Source organism: Dermacentor andersoni, chromosome 1, assembly GCF_023375885.2.
Source record: "Dermacentor andersoni chromosome 1, qqDerAnde1_hic_scaffold, whole genome shotgun sequence".
NCBI lineage: Eukaryota > Metazoa > Arthropoda > Arachnida > Ixodida > Ixodidae > Dermacentor > Dermacentor andersoni.
The window spans coordinates 384,402,715-384,426,746 of record NC_092814.1 but is presented as its reverse complement, the minus strand read 5'-3'; the positions used below and the strand labels follow the sequence as shown (position 1 = coordinate 384,426,746).

The window sequence follows — 24,032 nt, the reverse complement described above, 5'->3', positions numbered from 1 at the left end:
CTCACGTGGCCAAATTTCTGGCAGTTTCTGCACTGAAGCGGCTTGGGAACAAAGGGCCGGACAGCATGTCAGAAATGACCTACCTTCACATGCGATGGAAGGCAGTCACCTTTAAAGACAATTTTCACGCATCTGGAAGTTCTGAGACGGGCCACCTGTAGTATGTGGGTCCCATGATTGGCAGGCTTTATCAAAAGTGGTAAATCCTCGCCTGAGATGGCCGCATCAATGTCATATATGACGCCTGTAGTAGCCTCTTTTCCCATCGGGATGATGGTACGGACGTTCATGCCACCGAGAACAGTGACAGCTCACAGAGAATCTAACGCCGACGCTTGGGCGACGTCTACCGTGACAACATTCTTCCAAGGGTTGACTCGTACGTCCTCAATGCCATTAGGCAACAGTCTCTCGAGTTCAACCGATGCAACTTGCCTGTTGAGGAACCTCATGTTGTCGGAGGGTAGCACAGGTAAGAAAAGGATGGTGTACTTTGGCAAACACTGTGGAGTCCTCATAGTAGATGTGTCCACAGAGGCCCTAAGCATCCGCCGCTTTGCTTTCTGACTCAGGACAGTCACGTAGTCGTCTTCGGAGCTGTCGTCGCTCTCGGTCGAGTCTATCAGGGTAGCCTCGCTGTCGCTCGAGAGGCTGTTCCGCTTCCTTGAGGCTGCCGACGCGGGCGCCGCTACATCAGGTTGGAGTGCGGGTGGCTCCACTTCCATTCCCGTCGGGCAGTGAACAGTGTTCCCCGGAAGAAAGCGAGAATTACCATTTGGATGTAGTTATTGCTTACTGCACTGCAGTTCATGCTTGTGAATTCTACAGATTTCAAAAATGATTTTATTCACCATAAACATTTGTAATCTTGCTAGTTGTGCAAATAGAAAAACAGTAAGAAATGTTTTGATGAAGAAATGCTGGCTGAAAGCTGATTGGGCACTCTTTCCTGAGGCTTAGATTTATAAAAACATTTGCAGGTTGGGCAAGAAAAGGCACTTAACATGAAAGGCAAAGTAAAATCTTTGCACTTTGCTTGTCACTGCTGCTGTCACTAGAAGTGACAGCAGCAGTGACAAGGCATGGTGGCATCACCCTTAACGCTTGGGTATAATCTCAATTTTTCCACATCTTCTGCTCTGTGAAATATAGTCACAATGAGGACATCTTTTTTAATGGCCCGACAAGAGCACATCTTCCTTGCATTACAAATACCTTTTGTATACATGCTACACAATGCCATAAAAATCCCACACTTACTAATACAGTTGATGCTTGTTAATTCTGTCTTTGTTAATTCGACATTTCATGTAATTTAAATGATCTAGAAATTCCTGACGAGAAACCATACACTGCCATGGAGGAAAAAGCTGGTTAGTTTGAACATAAAAGCATGCTGGCTCGGTTAATTCGATCCTAGCTGGTGTCTCATGATGCATGCAGTTGCCACTAAGGCTTGAAAAACAATTGCAGCAGATGGCGCTACTGCTTTTCCAAGTGTGAAGCTGGCTTACTTTAATATTATTTTCGGAACTTTACTTTTGCTCTCAGTTCAATGCTGAAGCTGCAGTTAAACATGTTGACGCTCGTTGCCGCATGCCGGTTGAGTCGAGCTTCAAGAGCAAGAAGTAGAAAGATATTGCAGGTGGTCTCGCACAATAAAAAACATTTGAATTTGTTAGTTTTGCCACCATTTGGTAATCCAAACGTTCAGATTTCAATCAACTCTTGCGATCCCGCAAGGGGAGTCGACTGTATGAGCTTTCATCCAGAAATTTCAGCACGTCACATTTGCTTTTTATGTTATGCATTTGACCATAAATTTGCATATAACGAACCTTACTTCAGAAATTAAAAGAAATTGTTCTTCATATAAGTCCATGTATATTCTGACTGCAATTTAAAAACATAATTTTTTATTGCAGTTTGCATTTAATGAACTCTTTGTGTTTCAAGTACACCAGGGCTTTATAAGAAGGAATAAAAGAGCACAGCTGTGAGAGACGTTATTTGTTTGTGTTTATTTCTATGTGAAAATGACGCTCAAGTATTATAGGCTTGGTTATTTTGCAACATGAAATTTTGCTGGAAGTATGTTCCTCCTTGTTGGCTCTACCAGCCTTGTCACTGAGAAGGAGTCCTTGTTTTGTTGTCGCCAGCAGTTGCTGCTACGTACAGCACAGTGCACTGTTAGAGGGAATACGTAAGCAGTAATAAAGCCGGTACTATGACTGCCACATTTCTTTGCCTTCATTAGCAAGTAGGACTGATCTAATAAATTGAACATGCATTTACACATGAAAAATTTGTCTGTGGGCCCTATATCTCTGGGAAATCAATTGCAGAACACAAACTGCGCGTTCCCTTGAACAGCAGACTGCACTGTACATCGCAGTGTTGCGTGTCAGTGCTAGAGAAAGTGGTATGCCAGGTTTTGCTACATTATTGTAAACAGTAGAAGGGAAGCTTAGTGTTGGCTGCATCAGATGTTTTAAAGAGGATTATTGGAGCACAGATACTAGAGGAGGGAATGGACAAGACAGAGGGCTAACTTCTATGTGAAAGAATAAACTTTCACGTGAGATGTGAGAAGTGCATATTATGACGGTCTTGCACATCTTGTGTTTGTGAACTTGTTTTAATGCATGCACTGTCATGAGTAAGAACCATGATAAGCTGACGCATGAAGTTAGAAAGATTGTATGAGCAACCCCTTCTGTGTAAAGTCTGATAAAGGGTTGCGATTTTTTAGAAGGTGATGCAAGCATGCACATCATCTGTTGTTGCTTACCATATATTATACCTGAATCTAATGCACTCCTGAATCTAACACGCACCCAATTTAAGCGGGTTTAATGCAGGAAGAATGAAAGTGCACCTGAATGTAACATGCCCCCCATGTTCGCAATCAGAGGAAAATGAGATGTGCAGAATTTACTTTCACAGAAGGGAATTAAAAAGAAAGAATGAGTCTTAAAGAAAGGGGCATTTCGTCACCGCTGTTTGCACGTGATTGGCCACAGATACCAAGCACACAGGGGCAGTATTCTCGAGTGATCACTTTTAGAGATGCATGCGGTAAGCCTGTGGTTAAGTGGCTGTGTTTCTTCGTAATAAAATGCTGTTGGAAGTTGGTGCTTTGTCCCGCCTATTCTTTTTCCTTCTTGTGTTCAGCTACAATAATGCTTTTTAATATGTTTACACCGTGGAACCCCGATTATCCTACTTTCTGGAGACTGGGCAAAAATGTCGTATAATCTGACCAATAAAGTTGTCCATAGTACAGTAAATGTCCGTTGATTCGACTCCGGTTAATTCTATTTTTCAGTTAATTTGATCCTGACCAAAAGTCCCGGCCGGTACTCATGCATTTTTATGGGCCCAAGCTTTTGTTATTTCGATCCTAAACTTGGCCTTCACCGGATAATTCGAATTTGACCAGTCGGCATAGACGTGCTTGACCCCTATGGAGACCCCAATAGTTACGATCCCTTTTGTTGCAACATCTGCATCAGCAGAGGTTAGGGAAGAATGTGTTGAACACACTTCAATCTCCCATCAAAAACGCATATTTTCGACCTGCCCTAGAAAGATATTCATTCAATAACTGTAGCTCACAATGTCTGATTTCTATGTTTACCCAGTTCTAACATGTGTTAACTAAGCTGACTAAGAAACCTGCTCCCATTCTGCAACATGTTGGACACTTGCCCATTTTTCTTGCTAGAAAATTGGGTGCGCATTAGATTTCTACATGTTTTAGTAGCTTTAATATAATTTCCACATGTTTTCTATGTTGGACACAGAAAATGGGCATGCTTTTGATTCAGGGGCGTGCTAGAAATGGGCAAATATACAGCCAAATGAATCGGCAGTGTATTTTGTTGTTTTTTTCTGCATCTTGTTTAATTTGACCCGTCAGATAATTCAATTCATTCATCGGTTCCTCAGGGTGGAATTAACCCTTCGAGGGTTGATTTTTTTCGCCATATGCGACCGCCTAAGGTAGGTTTTTTTTTTATTGCTGATTCCAATTCTTCTTAGGGACTTATTTCGAAAAAAACTTACTTTAATTTTTCTAGGGTGACCGTAAAGTGAGAAAAAATCTTTTGCGTTGGTATATATGCACTCTTCATTCATGAATAACAACAATAAAAAAGGAAATAAACTTATCAGAATTAAAAATTTGATGCAATTTTATGCACATTGTTCAAGGCTTTGAAAATCCGCACACGAGAATATTTCGCAAGTCTCAACTGTTCCTGCTCTTACACTAATACGTACGTCCATAGCGTAATCAAATTGCGTAGGTGCGCGCACTCAAGAAAACTGTTTGGTTGTGTGCCCATCAAAAAAAAGCAACACGTGTGACAAACTTCCGCTAATCTTCATCTTATCGCCAACCAAGCTAGGGCAGTTAGTTTTCGCAAGTCTTAAAAAGAAAAAAAAGAAACGGAAACGCATGTACGGCGGCATCCTTCCTATGCACACCCCTGTGAGCACTAAACAAGCAAGAAACAAGCGGCTGCCCTTTGAACGATTAGTAACGAGATAGCCACCAGTTCTCCAAGTGGAAAAAGGCGAAACCGCCCGCGAAACAAAATCCAAACGGCCGCCCGCCCGCGCACACGCCAATGTGCGAGCGGTAGTATATAGACGCGCAGGAGCAAACTAGCGCTAAAACAAACCATGCAACGAAAACCGAGAGAGGGAGGGACGCGAAAAAAATTCCCTGTATACCCACATAGTGGCACCACATGACAGAAAAGAAAAAGTTAGGAAATTGGCGCGCTTTTTGAACGTACAGACGACACCGTAAATATACGGCATCGACCATTTTTGAACTTGTTTGCGGCGCCGTATATTTATGTAATTGACTGTCAAATGGTTAAGGGAAGTCGACTGTACATGATTTCGTGCAACAGAGTTGAGAGAAGCTTCAATTAAAATATAGGTTAATGCTCTGCAGGGCTGAGAAACCAAAACCACCGTAAAAATAAACTCGTGAAGAAATACTACAATGCAGATGTCAGTTGCGCTTTACAGGAGGAATTTAGTGTATCGTGTAACGCGCCCACCAGCATGCCAAAACATTCTTCTCTCACCTGCACACTCTTTTGAAAATTGGTCAGTTTCTTAAAGACTTTCTTTGAACCATATAGCATGTTCTGTCTCGCAACAACCCGCGTGAAACCGGGGGCCCAATTACACTTGTATGATGTCTTCTGGGCCTCGTGTGTAGGCAAAGCACTGAACTGCGTGCGTGAACACGCATATCTGATATGACATGCATGCCTTCCGGTGGGTAATCGGTTCAATTTTCATACATACTTTCACACTTTCCATGCGCACTGGGATGGTATTCTCGGGTGATCACTTTATGAGATAGTTTCACTTTCGCAAGACTCAGCACTGTATGTGTCGAAGCATTTGGCTGACTATTCCCTTAGCACTGCACAAAATATAGCAATCGTGGCACAGTGCCAATTGCCAATAATGCTGTCAGCTGTGTCTGGTACTGTTCATGTAAAATCTCGTACTAGTTGAATTCTAGCTCTGAAAGTGATAGCTCAAGTAATGCCCGTGGCCCCTGCTGTTGTTGCTGTGCCCTCTGTCCACGTCGCATGTACGAATCGTTTCACTCGGTCATTATGGTATCCTCCCTTGCCAGAATGGTCTTTGATGAAGGTTCGGAAATTCCAGGTGGTGCTGGCTTTATATTCGAGTCTCCGTGCTGTTTCCTGCTTCTTCGATGATCTTCAGCTTGTCCCCGAGCGTCAGTGCTGTTTGTTTCCGCTGCTATGTGCATCACAGTCGTTCGACGCATCACTGCGGACGTACACGTAGGCTATTGAGTTCTTAGTGCTGTCTCAGTGCTGTCTCAGTGCTGTTTGTTCCGATCATGACCGATAAAGAGAAAACATAGAGGGCCCTTGCGACACGAGCAGCCATTGCCAAGAAAAATATGTTGAGGAAGAAAAAGGAGATGGCAATGAAGTTGGGGCTGAGAGAAAACGTGGAGGAGTGTGGGCGGGCAGTGAACGCAAAAAATGCCAAGAGAGAGAAAGCGTAATGAGATGGCGCGACACAAAGAGGGGCAAGGGAAACGAACGAGGAGAGAGCAGTGAGGGAAGGAAAAAGGAGCCGAGGTGGACTCCCAAAACCAGTCGGTGCCTTCCGCATGCAAAGGGGCACGCTGCCAACTTGCTCTAGCTGGCTTTGGCTCTGCCTCTCCTGATAGACGGGACGGTACCACGGCGAAGCTGCCAGAAGCTGGCAGTGCTTCTTACGCATCCACCGTTGGTTTTGCAGTTTCGTGCGGGTTGTGGTACAAAATGGGAATGCACATAATCTCACCTCATATAATAAAGGTTTTCAATGCGTTGTCTCTATGGGGAGTTCACCGAGACTACACTAATCCATCATAACACCGGGGACATCGCAAAATCTGGGAACACATAACCGGGGTTTCACTGTACTGAGTTCGAGTGCTAATCGCTGCTTAAGACGATGCATGTGATGCCATCTGACTGCGATTTCAAACATTAGGCATGGCTCGCATCGCAGGCTTCCTCTCTTTTGCCCGGGCTCTTTTGCATGTTGCAATAGTACCTGTTGCAACAGGTTTGTTGCTCTTTTTCACGAAGTTATGCTGGTTTCTTGCAAAACTGTTTTCATAACCATACTTCTTTAACCAGTTGTAGTGTTTTGGGAAGCTGTGGAGTTTCTTTCAGACTTGCTGGAACACACAAACCTCATCTGCAGAAATTCTCAATATAATTGAAGTTTTTCAGCCTCATATTTTAAGCCTCATAATAAAGTTTCTCTGTTGTTCAATCAGTTCATGGGCCCTGCTAATGGCCAAATTAATGGAGGTTGATTATACTAACACTGGGTAAATTAGGGAGCTTGTACATGCACAGACAGTGGCTTATGCAAAGGGATCTCAGATGCACATAACGCGCTACAGCATTCAGCAGAAGCAGACAGAGGCAATAGAGTACTTATGGCAGGTGGTGGTTATGTGTAGAAATAGCTCAATTGATTCCCGATTGAGCAAAGCATAGTGTTGCTTTGTTTTATAGGCTTGGGGGCTGCAGCTTAACTTTCATTTATCTTCGTAAAAAAAAATTGCTGGCTATTACGACTGGCACCAGAAGTAGTGGGAGTACTTGTTTATATGGAATTTTAAATACACCAGTAGACAATTTACTTGTCTACATGTATACAGTTGAACCTTGTAATAACGAAATCGGCGGAGAATGTGAAAAAATTTGCTTTCGCAAGAATTTCGTTGTTGTGAAAAGAGACAGCACACATAGGTAATGCATCGGAGAACAAAAATTTACTGTCAAAATTTCGTTGGCCTACTTTGGCAAGGTTTACTCAAGGATATAGAACCGCATTGCCAACAGTACGAAGTGTGCCGCATGCGTCGACCAGCAGTGGTAGTACTGCCATGGCGCAGTATTCTCTCTCGGTCAATTGCTTTCGGAGATGTGATCACTTTTGCGAGGTTTTGAGTATCTCGGCACCGGACGCACAGCAACAGCGCATGCAGCAGCATTTCTCCAGTGCACGCTTTTGCCCGTAGGTGCCAATGCGTCCGGTGCCGAGCGCAAAAGTGATCGTATCTCGTGTGCGCATAGGCAAACGATCGAGATAACGGCCCTTTCGCAGAAATCTATGTCCGGTGCCGAATCTGCATGCGATGCCTGTCGGGTGGCACCAAAACCAGCGTTCTTGAAGCAAATGGATGTGTATTTTCGGACGATCGCTCAATCATAGCCCGATGCATGACACTCAATATGCTGTGACCGCCATCTTAAACGCCATAAACAACTCCCTGCCGGCGGGACGTGGGTTTCCTTGTTTTTGCTTCATTTTTCTCACCAAGGTGCACATTACGCAGTGCACTGCCACGATCGGCGATTGTTGTTCGAAACGTGCGTTCAGTTTGCATTTAGTTTTGCCTCACGCGATTGGCCTAGGCCTTCCTGAGTCGTCAGCCGTGGGAAACGCCCAACTGAATGTGTGTTTCCAACAACAATCTACGATCTCGCCTAATAGGCGTGCAAAAACTGTCCTCATGTGTCGGTAGCAACATGCGTGCCGCTTCAAATGGGTGATCAACAAACAAGATGGCGGCCATTCCGCGTTTCCAGCACACTGATCATTTCCAGCGCTTGGTTGTTTTTGTGAACCAAAGTGGCGGTGCCCACACATGTGTAATGTAGTGGTATTTTAAGCAATTTTAGTGCAAAACAATCACATTTGTGCACATTTTGGAGCTTGCTAGCCTTATGCGAGTAAATTTTCCGGCAAATTTCATTGATGCGGCATTGCAGCTACAGCAACATTTCTTTGCCCGGAGGTGTGAAATGCATTGAATCCTATGGGCGTTTGCCAGGGATACGAAAATGTTTCGTTGTCGCAAGAATTTCGTTGTTGCGGGATTTCGTTATTGTGGGTTTCGACTGTACTACCATTATTGGAATAGCGGGGAGTAGTGATGGTGGCGCCATCTTGTGATGCTGTGTTTCACCATTGATGAAATATGAGCTACTTAGTTGTTAGCATAATGGCATTATCTGCAACAAGATCATTAATGTATAGACACTCTTTTCTTTAAACAAGTACAGTCGTGCAACACAAAAAATTTTTCTAGCATGTTGTAGTTAAAAGAAGTGCAACAAGAAGATGGCACCAGCACTGCTGCTGCTGTCCATGTTTGCTGTGTTGCAGTATAGCATGAACGGTGACACTTTATTAACAGGCTAATACTCTCTATTTGGTTTTACTGCACTATAATAATCGAATGAATCGCAACAAGTAGATTTTAAAAGAGAATACCCAATACGCACAATTACACGAGGGTGTGATGTCGCGCCGCTACTCATTTGGCTACTAAAGGTGGCAAGAACTGTGATCTAATCACACGAGCCAAAATACGTCAATGTAACACGAACTGGAGATACTGGAAACTAAAGTACTTGTATTATTAGGCATAAATTGGTGCGTTTAATTACATGAGAAGGGTACATGTTGCAATTTGCCCAAGCCTTTAGCTGTCTGCGTAAATATGAGAGTTGATTAAAGGGCACAAATACAAACATTGTGCTGCCCTCCTTGTATCTTGCACCGAGAGCACGCTGACCCTTGCCTGTCCAAACCCCCGCTGCAGTTCAAGCAGCTGCTGATGGTGGGTGGCCTGGACCGGTACTTCCAGGTCGCTCGCTGCTACCGCGATGAAGGAGCACGTCCTGACCGCCAGCCGGAGTTCACGCAGGTCAGAGCCCACTTTCTAAGTGCTTTTCGTCCCTTTGTTGGAATCTTGAGCAATCCACTGCATCTGCAGGGTACAGAAAACAAAAAAAAAGACTTGTGAAATTGTTAGACTTCTTATTGTCACATGTGATGTATGAATGGCAATTGAATAAAAAAATAGACTTTAATAATTATTGGCCATTATTGTGCCTACAAAAAAAAACAAAAAAAGAACGACAGCAATGATCGTGAACTGCTGTCAAGCACAGTAGCTGTTGGCTAATCGGCACTTAAAATGGCTCTTGGCATGCCACTACTTCTGCATGACGTAGAAGCTTCTCGGTGACCCATGTATAGCACAGCAAATCTTCATGAATGAGCTGGAATCTTTTAGTGAAATATGCTCTCAGATAGAGCAATAACAGTGCAGTTTTCAGAACATACTGGTCGTGTCGATGGGCACAAGTGATGCAAGAACTCTCACTTCGTAACATAAAATGATAACGTATCAGTGGCAATAACGAAACAAATAAGCCAGCACATCATGCAGCAGTGTTAACTCAGAAATATTGACAATTCTTGTCACGCATCGCATAGCACGGGACTCCACTCTGGCAGACTTGATGGCGTGAAGTAGCCTACATTCATTTATTTATTAACCAGCTAGATGCTCCTCAGATCACATACTATGCGATTCCGCCGTGGCTATGAGCAGCACTGGCTAATACCGTTCTCACACAGGCATCCGTATCTGCCATGGTGGCTTAGCGGCTGTGGTGTTTTCGCTGCTAAACACGAGGTCAAGGGATCGAATCCTGGCCATGGCGGCTGCCTTTCCATTGGGGCAGAATTCAAAAATGCACATGTCCCGTGTATTGGGCACACATTAAAGATCCCCTGGTGGTCAAAATTCATCCGGAGTCTCCCACTACGGCGCGCCTCATAATCAAATCGTGGTTTTGGCACGTAAAACACCAGAATTCACACAAGCACCCATAAACTTAGTTTAACTCCTTCACCATTACCTCGAGGGAGATGCACTTGATGCTACATGGTCGTCCTTCTAGAATGTTCAATAGAGCTTTAGGTACAGGGAGTTCGGGGATCTTCCTTGACAGCAGAGGGAAATACTCTCGTTCCCATGGTGCTTGAGGTACAGTTGAAAAAAATTTTTTTTTCTGCATTAAACATATCATTAATCATGATTACAACAATTGTGGTTGCATAATACAGTAGACTTGTGTTAATTTGACTGCAGATAATTTCATTTGTCGGTTAATTCAATCCTGACTGAAGGTCCCATCCAGCACCCATACATTTCTATGGGTTCAAACTTTCGTTATTTCAATTTTAAAATTGGTCTTTGCTGGATACTTGGCTGATCAGCATGCACGTGCTTGACCCCAATAGTGACTCCAGTAGTGGCAGCGTCTGTCTTAGTAGTGCTAAGACAGACGCTGGAATCTGAATGCATCGAACACACGTCGTCTCCTGCCAAAAAGCACCTATTTTCGGCCTGCCCCAGGAAGATTTTAAAGCAAAAACAGTAGCTCACAATAAATTGTGAGCTACTGCTGCAAAAGAAGTTGCATTGTTCACCGTATGTGCTGAGTGTGCAATGCACTCCATATGGCCTACGGATGCACATAAAGCCTATTTGGAGATGAATCGTTGAAACTAACAGCTCATCAGCCTGAAACAGTAAAGTTTTGTCATTGCTAAATAGTAAGTGAACAGAGATGAATCTGCAGCCAAATACAAAATGCAAATTGAATGCCAAATTCAAAGCCAAATTTGCAGCAATACTCAGAAATACTCAATACAAATACTCAATACTCAATACTCAAAAAGCACTACATTTAATACAGTTGAACCTCAATATAAAATTATTGAATGTAAAGTTTTGTTGGTCTTACTTTATTTCAAGGGAGTACTCTCCTGCTATGACGAAATTGAAAGTGCTGGATCTGACACGGTACCAGTTATAAGGAAGTAAAGTTTTTGTTTGCACATGGCTCAAAATATATATTCTCGTAGGAAAAATGTCAAATACCAATCAATTTATTATACGCCTGACTTTTTGGACCTGCATGATTCCTGCGGCACTGCCTCTAGTACCAATGTATAACAGCAATAACCGAAATTTCATATGTCGCAATGTGTTTCATGCATGAACCACATGTGAATGTGCAATTATAGTACCCGTGAACAATGTTGCCACCATATCAACTGGCATGAAACAAAACGACTTGTGCTGGTTAGGCCCAGCAGCCTAAGCAGTGCGGCAGGCCAAGTCATGGGGACTAGTCATTGCGGGAATCTCATAGTCAACATCTTCGTTCTTGTAGCCTTATCGGCAACCGAGTGTGTGATCAGACGCACGGGCTATAGACTGAAAGCCATAGTAGTGGAGTAGGGATCTATGTGTGTTCCCCTCCATGTCCAAAAAGACTGTCAGCAGGATCCCTGTTGTGGCCGGCGGCTTGGCTTGGTTAGACCATAGTCAGCAAGCCAACATACCGATCCCGCACAATAACACCACTCGCATGGTTGCGTATTCACATTGGTGCAGAGTGCTTGTATGTAATTTATTGTTGTTCCCGTGCCTCATATCAGCACAGCAAGATATTCATGGGCCATCAAAATTTGCGGGAGACCCTTTGCTGGCCTGTCGAAGGCATGGTGCTTCTGTTTTATTCGCATAGACCTGATCACAAATTTTTTCTTGTGCTACGTGCATGTATGCTTATAGTTAATACGAAATATTGCGAAGGTATTTTCATGGCCAATGTGACTTCATTGTAATGAGCTTCTTTTGTGTATTGTTTAAATCTGACATTTTGGTGCCAATTTCCCTTTTAACAATAGTGGTGCTGCAAGTGTAAGATGTAACGTGACTCCAAAACCACATTCTAAAATGTGCCATTCTTGCTTCCACCAACTATGACATAGGCAAGGGTCATTGGGGCCTCCCAAACTCTGGGGCCTCTATTTTAAAACTGTCTATTGTGTTTCTCTGCAGCTGGACCTGGAGATGTCGTTTGCCACTGCAGATGACATCATGCAGCTAACAGAAGCTCTGCTTGCAGCCTCTTGGCTTCAACCACCTGTGTCAGCAACCCGAAAGGATCAGCTGGATCGAGATTGCAACCCCTGCCTACAAACACCCTTTCCTAGTATGACATATGCCGAGGCCATGCAGCGGTACGGCACTGAAAAGCCTGACCTGCGCCTGAATGACATGCTGGTGAGTCTTGCAGTGAATGTGAAGTGGGGACATAGGATAGGCATCGTGTGCTGGTTGCAGTGAAATTGGTTTGGCATGCTTGCTACCACCTGATACTATCGTGACTACCAAGTGTCCCAGATTAGGCATGAAGTTTAAGGACTTTAACCATTTTGTACAGTTGTGCGGCTGAGGAAAGTAACTTCTGGAAATATGAGTTCACAATGCTCGCACATAGACCACCATTGAACTGGCCACATATGCAAAAACAACAAAAATAAAACAGTGGGAATAGCTGGATGGAATCAACATCTTTTGTATTATCATAGTCATAACGGGATTCTAGTGCTGCCATTTCAGCCATGCAGCCGAGGGAATTTTGAAATTGCAATCCTGTCATTGCTGCATCATGTTGGGTCTCGTCAAGTGCTATGAGGCTGTTAAAATATTGTATTTACTCAATTCTAACGTGAACCCGTTTTTCGCGACCAAAAGGAAAGAAAAAAAATTATCTCGATTGTAACGTGCACCCGTTTGCCATGACCTAAAAAAAGAAAACTCCTTTGCAGTACCGCACACCTCATTATTTCATGCATAACTACAGCTTTCTCTCATTTGGAAAAAACAAAGAGTTACTTCCAATGCACTAAAGTTGCGATAAATAAAAAGAGTCGCAGTGCACCTGAAAGGCATAGCATTGACTACGGTAGCAAACTAGTAGGCAGCTATAGGAAAAGTAAGGATAGTAGTTTTATTGGCCATATAAACTTTTAAACATTCGCTTACTAGCTAAATTAACAAGCATGGTGTCATGAGCGCAGGAGCAAACATGAACACGTCTCACTCAATGACCACAGAAACTCTATCAAAACGCTGGAGCGAGGCAGTACGGTAGCAGGAGAGAGGGAATTGACCTTTGTACGGCCTCTCGCTTCAAGGTGAATTAAACAACAAGAACACAGCGCGGTGTGCCTAAATGCGCAGACTTGTCTCCATCGCAGATCGCTTTCAAGATAGGGGCCGTGCCGTATGTAGCAGCCGCCGGTGTAGAGTGCCTCTCCTGTTTGCGCCAGTCCCGCACGCAAGTTTCAGGTACTCCGAACGCCCGTGATGTGGCCCAATTTCTGTCCGTCTCCGCACATGTGATCGCTTTTCTTTTAATTGCGGCATCGTGATGAACTCGGCATGTCTTTGCAGTCGGCACTTCCATGCTGATGGAGCGAACGCAGAAAACGGGAAAACGGATGGTGCACTAACCTAAGCCAACGGAAGCATTGCATAAGCACACGTACTACAGCACATGGAGAAAGCTACGGCATCTAGACTCGAAGTGCGTGCAAGGCGACGATTTTGAAATGCCGATGGCGATATGGTAATGCAGATGTAGGGTCGTACTCGATTCTAACATGCATGCACGTTTTGGACCCGTTTTATGGAAAAAAAAGTGCGCGTTAGATTCGAATAAATATGAGATATGGCCTTCAACACCTCCACTGCTGTGCAAAGCTCATGGTAGCCATGCCCAATCTCGGATACCTAATCTGAGAGATCATGCCTAACCTCAGATACCATGCCATGCATCAAAGCACCTAGTTAGACGTAGCTTAGCACCTTTCACACTAGTGTTGCATTAAGTCTGGTGGCAATGCAGTGTAATGACAGCCACATGATGGCAGGATAATTTCTTGCTTATTGTTTATGCTGTTTACAATTATTTATGTAATTATGATCATTATCTGTGATGGTAGTTGTACACAAGAAAGGTACACTGTGATAAACATTCAATGAAAGCCCTGCAGTAGACTTCCCTTAAAGGGGCCCTGAACCACTTTTTATCGAAGTGGAGAAATACATTCGCAGTGAAGATAGGCTATTTCAGAACCACTTTGCCGCAAAAAGTACTTCAATGCGTTCAGCAGAAGCAGAGTTAGCGGCAATCAAACACGGCCTCAGATGTGCTCCCCTTCCTCCTCCAATGCCTTGCACTGTGAAGGCTACAACGGAGATGTCACCGTGGCACGCAGTTCAAATTTCCGATTTGGTGCCTATGCCGCGCTAAACGTAAGCCAAACGCGGCTGTCCTCAAAGAGCCGCAGTGTGCTTAGCCACTGGACTCGCAGCGGCCGCGGTGTAGCCGAGCACAGCGACCAATAGCAGCCACATATTGGAGTGTGCTTTATGACGAAATAAAGCACACAGAAGAGAGCGAGGATCATGGGGTTTTTGAAATGAGTGCGTTTGAGAAAAAGGTGACTTCGCGCTCAGCTTGCGAGCTCCTTGGGCTGCGTAGGACAGCAGAACTTGGCTGAGATGTTCACAACAGCGTATGCTACCCGCGGAATATGTTATTTTATCAAGCCCGAGGGGTGGTTCAGGGCCCCTTTAATTCGACTCGGGTAATTAGATTTTTTGGTTGATTCGGTCCCGACCTGAGGTTCCGGCCGGCGCCCAAACATTTCTGTGTGTCCGAACTTTCGTTATTTAGATCCTAAAGTTTGCCTTCGCTGGATAATGTGAACTTGAACAGTCAGCACACATGCACCTGACTTTTATAGGGACCACGATAACGACTCCTTTAGTGGCAGCGTGAGTCTCGGTGGAGCTTAGGGGAATGGTGAATGCATTGAACACCCGTCATCTCTTGTCGAAAATGCCTATTTTCGGCCTGCCCTTCAAGGATTTTCAAGCAATAACTGCAGCTCACAGTGTCTGATTATGGTATTCACCCTATCCTAATGTGCACTTTTTCTTTTTGAGGAAAATTGGGTTTGAAAGTGCTTGCGCAGTGCAATCGGGCACGAAATGCAAACTGCCTTCACGCTGGTCGTATGTGTTACAGCATAACACAGATGTACAGCATCAAAGCTGACTTTAGAAAACCAGCCAACAATTCGCAACACATATTAATCCCTTGCTAAGAAATTGGTGTGCATTAGGTTTCTACTTTGTTTGGGATCTTTACCATAAAATTCCGAACAAGCGCCCCCATCCGTGCAAGGCCCCCCCCCCCCCCCCCCCTACTTTACTGCCAATTTCATATTTCCACGCCGTTCCGGGAAAGCGCCCCCTCCCCCCGCCCATGCCTGAGCAACACTAGTCTGCTCCATGAAGTCGAAGAAGCTAATCCAATCCAATCCTTCCTTTCAAGCCATTCGCATGCTCATTCGCACGCGCCATTTGTCGTCTTGTTTTGGCGTTGTGAAGTTCACGATGCCGATAAATTCGTACACAGTGGTGAAGAAAGTTGAGGTTGTACAATGGCATCGAGAAAATGGAAGAAACATGCACCAACGTCTCGGCCGCAAATGGATACAGGAATGGGACAGTAATCAGCAAAACTACGGGAGAGCAAAACTTCGAAGAAAGCTGAGTAACGGCGTCCCAGTTTTCAGTGAATGCGTGGACGATGCGCTCTTCGAGTTCTTCGAGCGGGAAAGAATGGCAGGACGTGCCATTAGTAACCGGCTTCTCTCTGAAGAGGCTGTCAGAATAGCCAACAACATGCAGTTGGGAAACTTTGTAACTTCCAGCCATTAGATAAGTCAATGGAAGCAGCGGTTCGGCGTGTCAGTGCGCCGTTCTACGAACGAGAGCCAGAAGACGCCCGAAGAGTTTTCGGAGGCCGCAAGTGCCTTTCGGTCTACCGAAAACTCCCTGCGACGGCGCAACGACCACATGTTGTACAACATCGCCAATATGGACCAGACGATGGTCCGAATAGACAACCCAGCCAACAGGACAAACAATGTGGTCGGCGAGAGCACCATACAGATTGCAAACACTGGATGTGCCTGATGAGGCTTCACGTTTTGCCTAGCCACATGTGCCACCGGCGACAAGCTCCCGGCATTCGTTATATTAAAGGAACAAACCAGGAAAATTTGAAAGTGATTGACATAGCAATCTTTCGCTCAATAAAGTTCATGTTCCTAGAAGTAAACAAAATTTTGAATCCATGTGCACTGTGTTTTTTTTTTTTTTTTTTCGTGGGAAAATGTCGCTGCCATGTTGAATTTCAGTGCTGTTCCGGGATAGCGCCCTCCCCCCCCCCCCCCCCCCCCCCCCCACTTTGCCAGGGATTTTGACTTGCTTGCTCGGAATTTTATGGTAGTGTCATTTCTGTGTTGATTTTCTACTTTGGACGTATAGAAAGTGGGTGCACGTTTGATTTGGGGTGTGTTAGAATAGGGTAAATACTGCCAAATGAACCAGCAGTGTGTTTTGGCATTTTTTCTGCATCTTGTTTAATTCGACCCGCCGGATGTTTCAACCAATTTCATCGCTCCCTCCAGGGTTGAATTAATGGAAGTCGACTGTTAATCAGGTTGCTTAAATGCTTGGTGTATTGCTTGTCGTTTTGCTTTTGGTTTTGTTTGTTTGCTGGCCTTTGATACCCCCCACTCCACAAGTCTCTCTAATTTTCAGGCATTGAACTTGGCATGTAAATACAGTAAAACCTCGTTAATTCAACGGTAGTGAATAGCATGTCTATTGAAATGAAGAGGTGGGTCTTGCCCCACAGCCGAACGGGCCACTGTGAAAGAAGCCGCGAGGCCATCACCTCTGCTAAAGCTGATCAGTCACGAGATGATGATAATTGTAGCTTCTGCATTGATTTTGTGCAAAATAGAACCAAGGGTTGCATATTTATTTAATAAGTAAATGCTGATTGGTGCAGCAAGCATTTATTTATTGCTTTCTTGATACCCTTGATATTTCGACATTCGGTTAATTAGGAAATTCTTTTCGGTGCTGTGAAATCTGAATTAACAAGGTCTTACTGTGCTAGTATAACTAAAGCAAAACTTTTGATTGTTAAATTGGAGGTTCTTTTTTTTTTTCAATCACAACCGATACACCGGTTGCTGCAATCCACGCCAAAAGGCTTGCCCTTAAATCTTGTGATCCTAACCAAAGGGATGCGTGCCCCCAGTGCTTTATTTGTGCATGTCTCTTTGGCTGGTTCTTCTGTTGCAAAGTACATAATTGCAGGTTTAAATGAGAATTACCAACTCACCCAAATTCACAACCTGGAGAGCCATGTAATTTCACAATATTTTCACAATTAAATTTTGCTTTGATAAGTGCAAGAAATCATTCTTGGCACCCAGCCCATTGTGTCAGCAGCTGTGGTATTCTGCTGCTTAATGAGGTTGCAGGCTCGATCTTCAGCCATAGCAGCTGCATTCCGGTGAAGGTGGAATGCAACAGCACTTGCTAACTGCATGTGTTAAAGAACCCCAGGGGACCAAGATTAATCCAAAGCCTCCCAGAGATACGGTATATCTCATAGCCCGTGTTTTGCTTTGGGATGTTAAACTGCCAAATGAAATGAATGAATGAATAAACCCCCCTGATCATTCAGTCAAAGCAAGAGTTTGACATTTGTATTTATTATCAGTGGCAGATACCTTGCATTCGCACGTAAGGGTCACACCTTTGCAAGGGCTGTGCCCCTAAATATGGATCTAAATATTCAAGAAGAAAAAAAATTTGTAAGATTGTTTTTTCATTGGTTGCACGCCCCTTTTTCTCAGCACACACATCATCCTTTACGGTTGTGCGGCTTGTGCTGCACTCTCTGCATGGTGTCAGCATGGTATCAGTAGTATAGCAACTGTTTGTATTTATTACTAGTAACCATTTGTGCAGTATTGCCAGTATTTGCGATAGCAAATATATAAACACTCCAGGGGAATTTTCTCCATTGGTGTCATCATCGTGTTCTGTATACTATAAGGTCCAAGTGCGATAAGATCCTGTTGCACCCCGCATGCTGTATGCTGTTGGTGCAAGGGGAAACGTGCGAGGGTGAACCAAGAAGGATGGAGGCTTGATGTGTGCCGAATGTTGGAAGTTATAAGGGTGGGGGGCAGAGGTTTGGCCCATGGTACGGTGTCCGAGTGTGTGCTGGGGAAGTGGGTGTGCAGGTGAGCACGTGTCTCCTCCTCTAGCTTGGCTGTGCACCATCCATGCCCTACCTTGGAGGCAATCTCGGTCAGGTGCACAGGTGTGGCAAGCAGAGGTATCGGGTGCTTCGTGGGCATAATCTTTGCGCCCGCCTAGTACTGGAGATTGCTTGATCTCAAGTTTCAGAGACTCATTGAAGAGAGAGGCAGCAGAAATATTCACTTCCCTCTGTTTACGCTCTTCATGATACCAGTGTTGTGACAATGATTGTTCATGGTCATCGAGTGAGATCTGTTCATCTTTGCCTGTATGCGCAAGACACCGTGCTGGCTACTTCAGTTAGTATTAAGTGAATGTTTACTGAAATTTCTATGGCAGCTAAAACTGCAAACCCTACTTCATGTAGTTGTGTGATAATGTTAAACCTCGATATAACAAAGTTGGTAAAATTGCCAATTTGCTTTGTTATATTGAAATTTTATTCTATTGAAATTCGACCTTTTCTGCAAGTAAGTACAGTCGCCGATCGATTTTTCTTACACAGAAAGGGGCCGCAGAATTTTCTGAATTATCGGGCAGTCAAAACAAGCAGATTTGAATGAGAAAACACTTCATTTTGATAAATTTGGGAGTTGGCAGAAAAAAAATGATTCCGTTTCATGCCACATTGTCAACAATATCTTCTCAGAGGTACGAGTTAAGCCTAGTCAGCCATGCTTTCATGTGCACTCCGCCCCCGCAGCTGATAGCATCGCTTGAACTGGGACAACCCTATCAGGAGAAGCGCCGGCAGCGGGGAGTGAATGCCTCGTCTGCCTCTCGCTCCAACGAGTCACCGAAGCTCGAGACTATGCAACCTTCAATACTAAAGCATAACTGTGAGTCGGTTTAGTTGGAACAAATTCATTGAAAAAACTTTTTGTGCGCAAACAAACAGGGACAAAGAAAAGGAGCAACACAAGGACAAGCGCTTTCTAGCAACTGGTTTTATTTTCGAAGAACCACCTGCTTAAATACGCATCCAGGACTGGTGCAGACAGGCAAATATTGTGACTGAGGCTATATGGAACGATGTGCATTGAAAATTGCCAAAGAAGAAGAAAAGGGATGTGCCAGAGGGACGCCTTCTATTACTAGGGGGCGCAATGGTGGAAGAACGGCATCAAGAGGTACTCAAGTTGGGGCCAAAATTCTGCGTGGAGCCAAGGATCGGCATCGTCGACAGGTTAGCACTTACAAAGGACATTGCCAGGAGTGTACCAGAGAAAGAAAAAGAATGATGTGTGGTGGAATGTGTGGACGTGGTGGCCAAAGCTTCGGTAAGCGATAGATTCAGACCTAATGTTGATAGGAGTGCTAAGTATTTGGCCGAGGACAATCTGCATGTGGTTCAAGCAGACAAGGAAGGCTTTCTGGTTGTTGTACCAAATGATTGTTATTTTGAAAAGACTTTCCTAGCAGTGAACAAGTGCTTCAGGAAATGTGATGTGAAGGTAGAAAACGTAAAAAAGAAGGTGGTGGAGCTATTGAAAAAATGTAACCAAGAAAAGCTTGCGTCACATGTAACGAACTCAAAAGTAATGAAATTGGAGATATTTTTTACTGCAAAAGTGTACAAGCAAGGAATTCCATTTAGGCCAATTGTGTCCGAGCAAGGGTGTTGGCAGGTTCTGGTTGTGGGGTTCCTGCAGAAAATGTTGAATTCCTTAGAAGTACAGGATCCGCACTTATTGAAAAACTCTGAAGGCCTTGTTAATTTTCTGGCATCAGATAGTACAGGTTGCAGCTGGGGATTCAGCATAGGTGTTCAAGATCTCTACTATTCCTTACCGCATGGGCCCCTAATGTGCAGTGTTAAAGATTGCATAACAAATGAGAATGACGACATGTCATTCCGCAACACGTGCAGGATGGCTGTTGCATCTTTTCTTGAATTTCTGCATTTTTATTTAGCGAATACACATGTAGGATTCTGTGGTGCAACGTATATACAGGCAAGGGGTGTGCGCATTGGGTCAAAGGTAGCTGCCATCCTTAGTAGCATTTTTTTGGGAAGCATAGACAGAGAACTGGCAAAAGATTTAGAAGGCGTAGTGCATAAGGTATACAGATATGTAGATGACTACTGGATTTTGGGCTGTCATGTAGACAAGGGTGCTTTCAGGAATAGGGTAGTAGTAGCCTTTAATTCTCTGGGCAAGGGCTTGACATTTACTTTGAAAGTACCGGTAGATAATAAGCTACACGTACTTGATGTCAAGTTAGAATTTCTGCCGGAACATGTGTGCTGGTCATTCTCGCCCCGGGCTAGAAAACCGCTAATGAACTATGCCTCAAACCATTCCAGGCTTGTGAAGAATGGTATAGTCATTTCTTGCTTCCGGTCAGCGTTGGTGAAGTCATGTCACCACACTGTAAAAACATTGCATTTCTTGAGCAAGTTGATCGTTGAGAAAGGCTGGGTACCCACTCACTGTGATGCTGGCGTCATGCGCTAGACCAATGAAAAAACTTAAGCAGGATAAAGAACCATGCACAAAGAATCAAAGGCAGAAGGATTTAGCTTCCAAGGTTTCAGTGATTCCGCATCTGCACGGCCTTTCATACAGACCTAAAAAGGCGGCTGGGAGTTACGAAGTAAATGTGGTGTTTTCGTCAAAAAACAAAATAGGTAGTGTGTGTCCTAAGGTAAAAATAAGTTTGAAAGTAAGTATAATGCAAAGAAAGAATGTAGTGTTAAACATCTGCGTAAGAACCAATTTGTCGATTGCGCGAAGAACGTTGTGTATCAGATTCCTATGACGTGTGGTCATGTGTACGTAGGGCAGACTGCAAGATGCATTTAACACGAGACTAAGGGAACACTTGTCTAGTCTGAAGGTTCGCCCTAGTACGCATTTGGCAATGCATTGTCAAGAACATGGTTGCTCACCTTGTCTTAGTAGCACCGACATTTAGTTTAGGCATAGGAATCAAACCGCGAGAGAAATTGTGGACGCTCACTGGATTGCAAAACAAAAGAAAAAATGCTTCAGCCATCCTTCTGTTTCATTGTTGGATAAAGAGAATTCGCTTCTGTCATCATATCTTTAATGCATTTTCATCGTAAGTGTTTGTTTTATGCACCTTGCTGTTTTTATGTTGACCAGGCGGCATTGTTCCGCGGCATTTTACCACAAGTGTTGTTATATGCGCTATAGGCGTGCTCTGTTGACTAGTTTGCGCAGATCTGTGGGTATTTAAGCAGGTGGTTTTTCGAAAATAAAACCAGTTGTTAGAAAGCACTCATCCTTGTGTTGCTCCTTTTCTTCGTCCCTGTTTGTGCACAAAAAGTTTTTTAAATGCTTCAATACTAAAAGCTTGGTACGACAGCTTACATGGTGCCACGCTGTCTCGGCATGGCCACTCTTTGCATACTTGGCAAATTACTTCTATAGCAGGGTGCGCAGCTGCACATGTGCTCAGCTGTGCTTACAGCCATGCACAGCGATTGCCGAGATGCGCGCCATCTTACCCCTCACTCCGCCCCCTCGCACGCGCTTGATAGCGTTACCCGCAATACTGTGAGCTCACTCCCCTCCCCCTCTTTCCCTTTGCTTGTGCGGGAAGACAGCACTCATGAAGCCACCATCTTTCTTCTCTCACCCTCGCACACTTTCACTCACACCTAAAGCACACAGTACGCAGGGCGCAATAGGATCTTATCGCACTTGGACTTTATACAAAACATGAAGCGGCTCCACTTCGGCGGTCACGCGATTGGAGAGGTGCATTTGCAAACACTCGCTTGTAATTCAATCATTTGACCACCTGCGTCTGCGGAAGTTTCCATTTATTGTCTCGGCATTCCTTTGCGGCGGCAGTGAAATTTCATTATATTGAAATGGCATAGAAATGTACTTCATTATATTGAGGTTCTAAATACATGATGTTTTATGGACAAGAGGTTATGAAAAATTAAATACTTCATTATATCGAGAATTTTATTCGATTGAGGTTCGTTATATCGAGGTTTAACTTACCTTGCTATCAAAGCTTTGCCTTTCAGTTGAAACTGCAGCCTTTTGTACTGGTCACCAGCCATTTAAGCTATCAGTCTGAACATAGTATCTCTCTATGAACTCTTCCTAATTCTGCAGCAGAGTTTCCTTACATTGATTCCTTTGATTCATTGAGCATGGTGTGTAGAAGCATATTGCGTGGCATAAGAGGCTCCTATTTGGTCTTCTACAGTTGATAGTCCGGTAGAGCTTAATGCAGAGCACATGCCGGACATGGATAACCACAAATGCACACATTGAATGTCAAGCAGCAGTGAACCATGTGGTAGAGCTTCTACAACTTTGAAGATATATGTCAGCAGTATCAATTTAAAGTTGGTTTACAAAACAATCAAGGTGAAATGTGCATAGCGTACACTGTATTGCAGAGCACCAGATGACTGCCCAGTAGAGAGGCTTCTCAACAGAAGTGTTTCACTAAACCATTGGTGCTGCAAAGGATTCCAGTAGTGTTGTAGTCCTTCACTGTCTGAAGGATGAGCATAGCGAAAAGCACATAGCTTTTTTTTTTTTTTTTATCATTCAAGAGGCAGTGTCATTCGAGATCAGGGGGCAGTGCGGTGAGCATAAAGAAAACACCCTCTGATCTGTGGCTAAATTCATTGACAATCTTGTCAACACTTTTCAGCACTGTAAGCATTAGCTGGAAGAACACTGCATTTCACCATAGATTCTAGGATGCTTATTTCAAAACGGGCTAAACACAAGATTTTTGCTACGTGGATATCACTTCGTTACTGCTCAGCTTCAAATCTGCGATTGGGGCATGCAGCATAGAGTTAATTAGTCAAGGTTTGTTAATGAGCTAATATCACGCTGTAATTTGTCTTGCAAGTGGTGTATACTTTTTCATGTAATGGAGCTAAGCGAAATAATTATGATATGCACGACACAAGTTTTTGAATAAGTCTGTTTCTGTTGCGATAGATGACCCAATATAAGGGCTGCTTTTCTCTTCCATACCAGATGTGTTTCAGGTGTGGCACTCTGTGAACGATAAGTGATTGAGGAACCATTTTTGTCTATCAAGGCGTTTTATTCGTGTGTGTGTGCAGCTGCACGATGTGACCAGTGTACTACGTGCTGAGGCACCATCCCACTCGTCTGGTGCCCTGTCGAGCTCCATCTCGACAGAAGGCAGCTCAGTGCAGGCGATTGCAGTGCCTCGGGGAGCGGTGAGTGGGCTTTCCTTTTTTCTTTTCTCAGCCACTTGTCAAGAGGAGAGAAAATGTGCACGATGAGTGTCTCAGTTTGGCTCGCTGCATATGTGGATGGCACGTGCGAACTGCAGGCATTTGTTATTGGCAAGAGCAGATTGCCACTCTGGTGTATGTTCCTCAAGAAACGTGAGTGACACTCAATCTTTTCACTGAATGCCTCCAGGCATGGGATGCTGAACTGGAGATGTCTTTGCCACTGGGTTCGTCCTGTTGTAGACTGGCTTCTTGCGAATGGCATTTTAACCCTTTGAGGGTCGATTTTTTTCGCCATATGCGACCACCCAAGGTTGATTTTTTTTATTGCACATTCCAATTCTTCTGAGGGAACTTATTTCAAAAAAATTTACC

At 44.1% G+C, this 24,032-nt stretch overlaps 1 protein-coding gene across 3 annotated transcripts in view; it reads left to right on the top strand.

Annotated features, from left to right (window-relative positions):
* Positions 1-24,032, top strand: part of AspRS-m (aspartyl-tRNA synthetase, mitochondrial) — a 160,882-nt gene that overhangs the window by 70,612 nt on the left and 66,238 nt on the right. For all 3 annotated transcript variants that reach the window (XM_055064941.2, XM_055064940.2, XM_050168388.3), the window contains 3 exons: positions 9,185-9,289; positions 12,290-12,514; positions 23,520-23,639. In XM_055064941.2, coding sequence (XP_054920916.2) covers positions 9,185-9,289; positions 12,290-12,514; positions 23,520-23,639 — 450 coding nt within the window. The remainder of the gene's footprint in view (positions 1-9,184; positions 9,290-12,289; positions 12,515-23,519; positions 23,640-24,032) is intronic.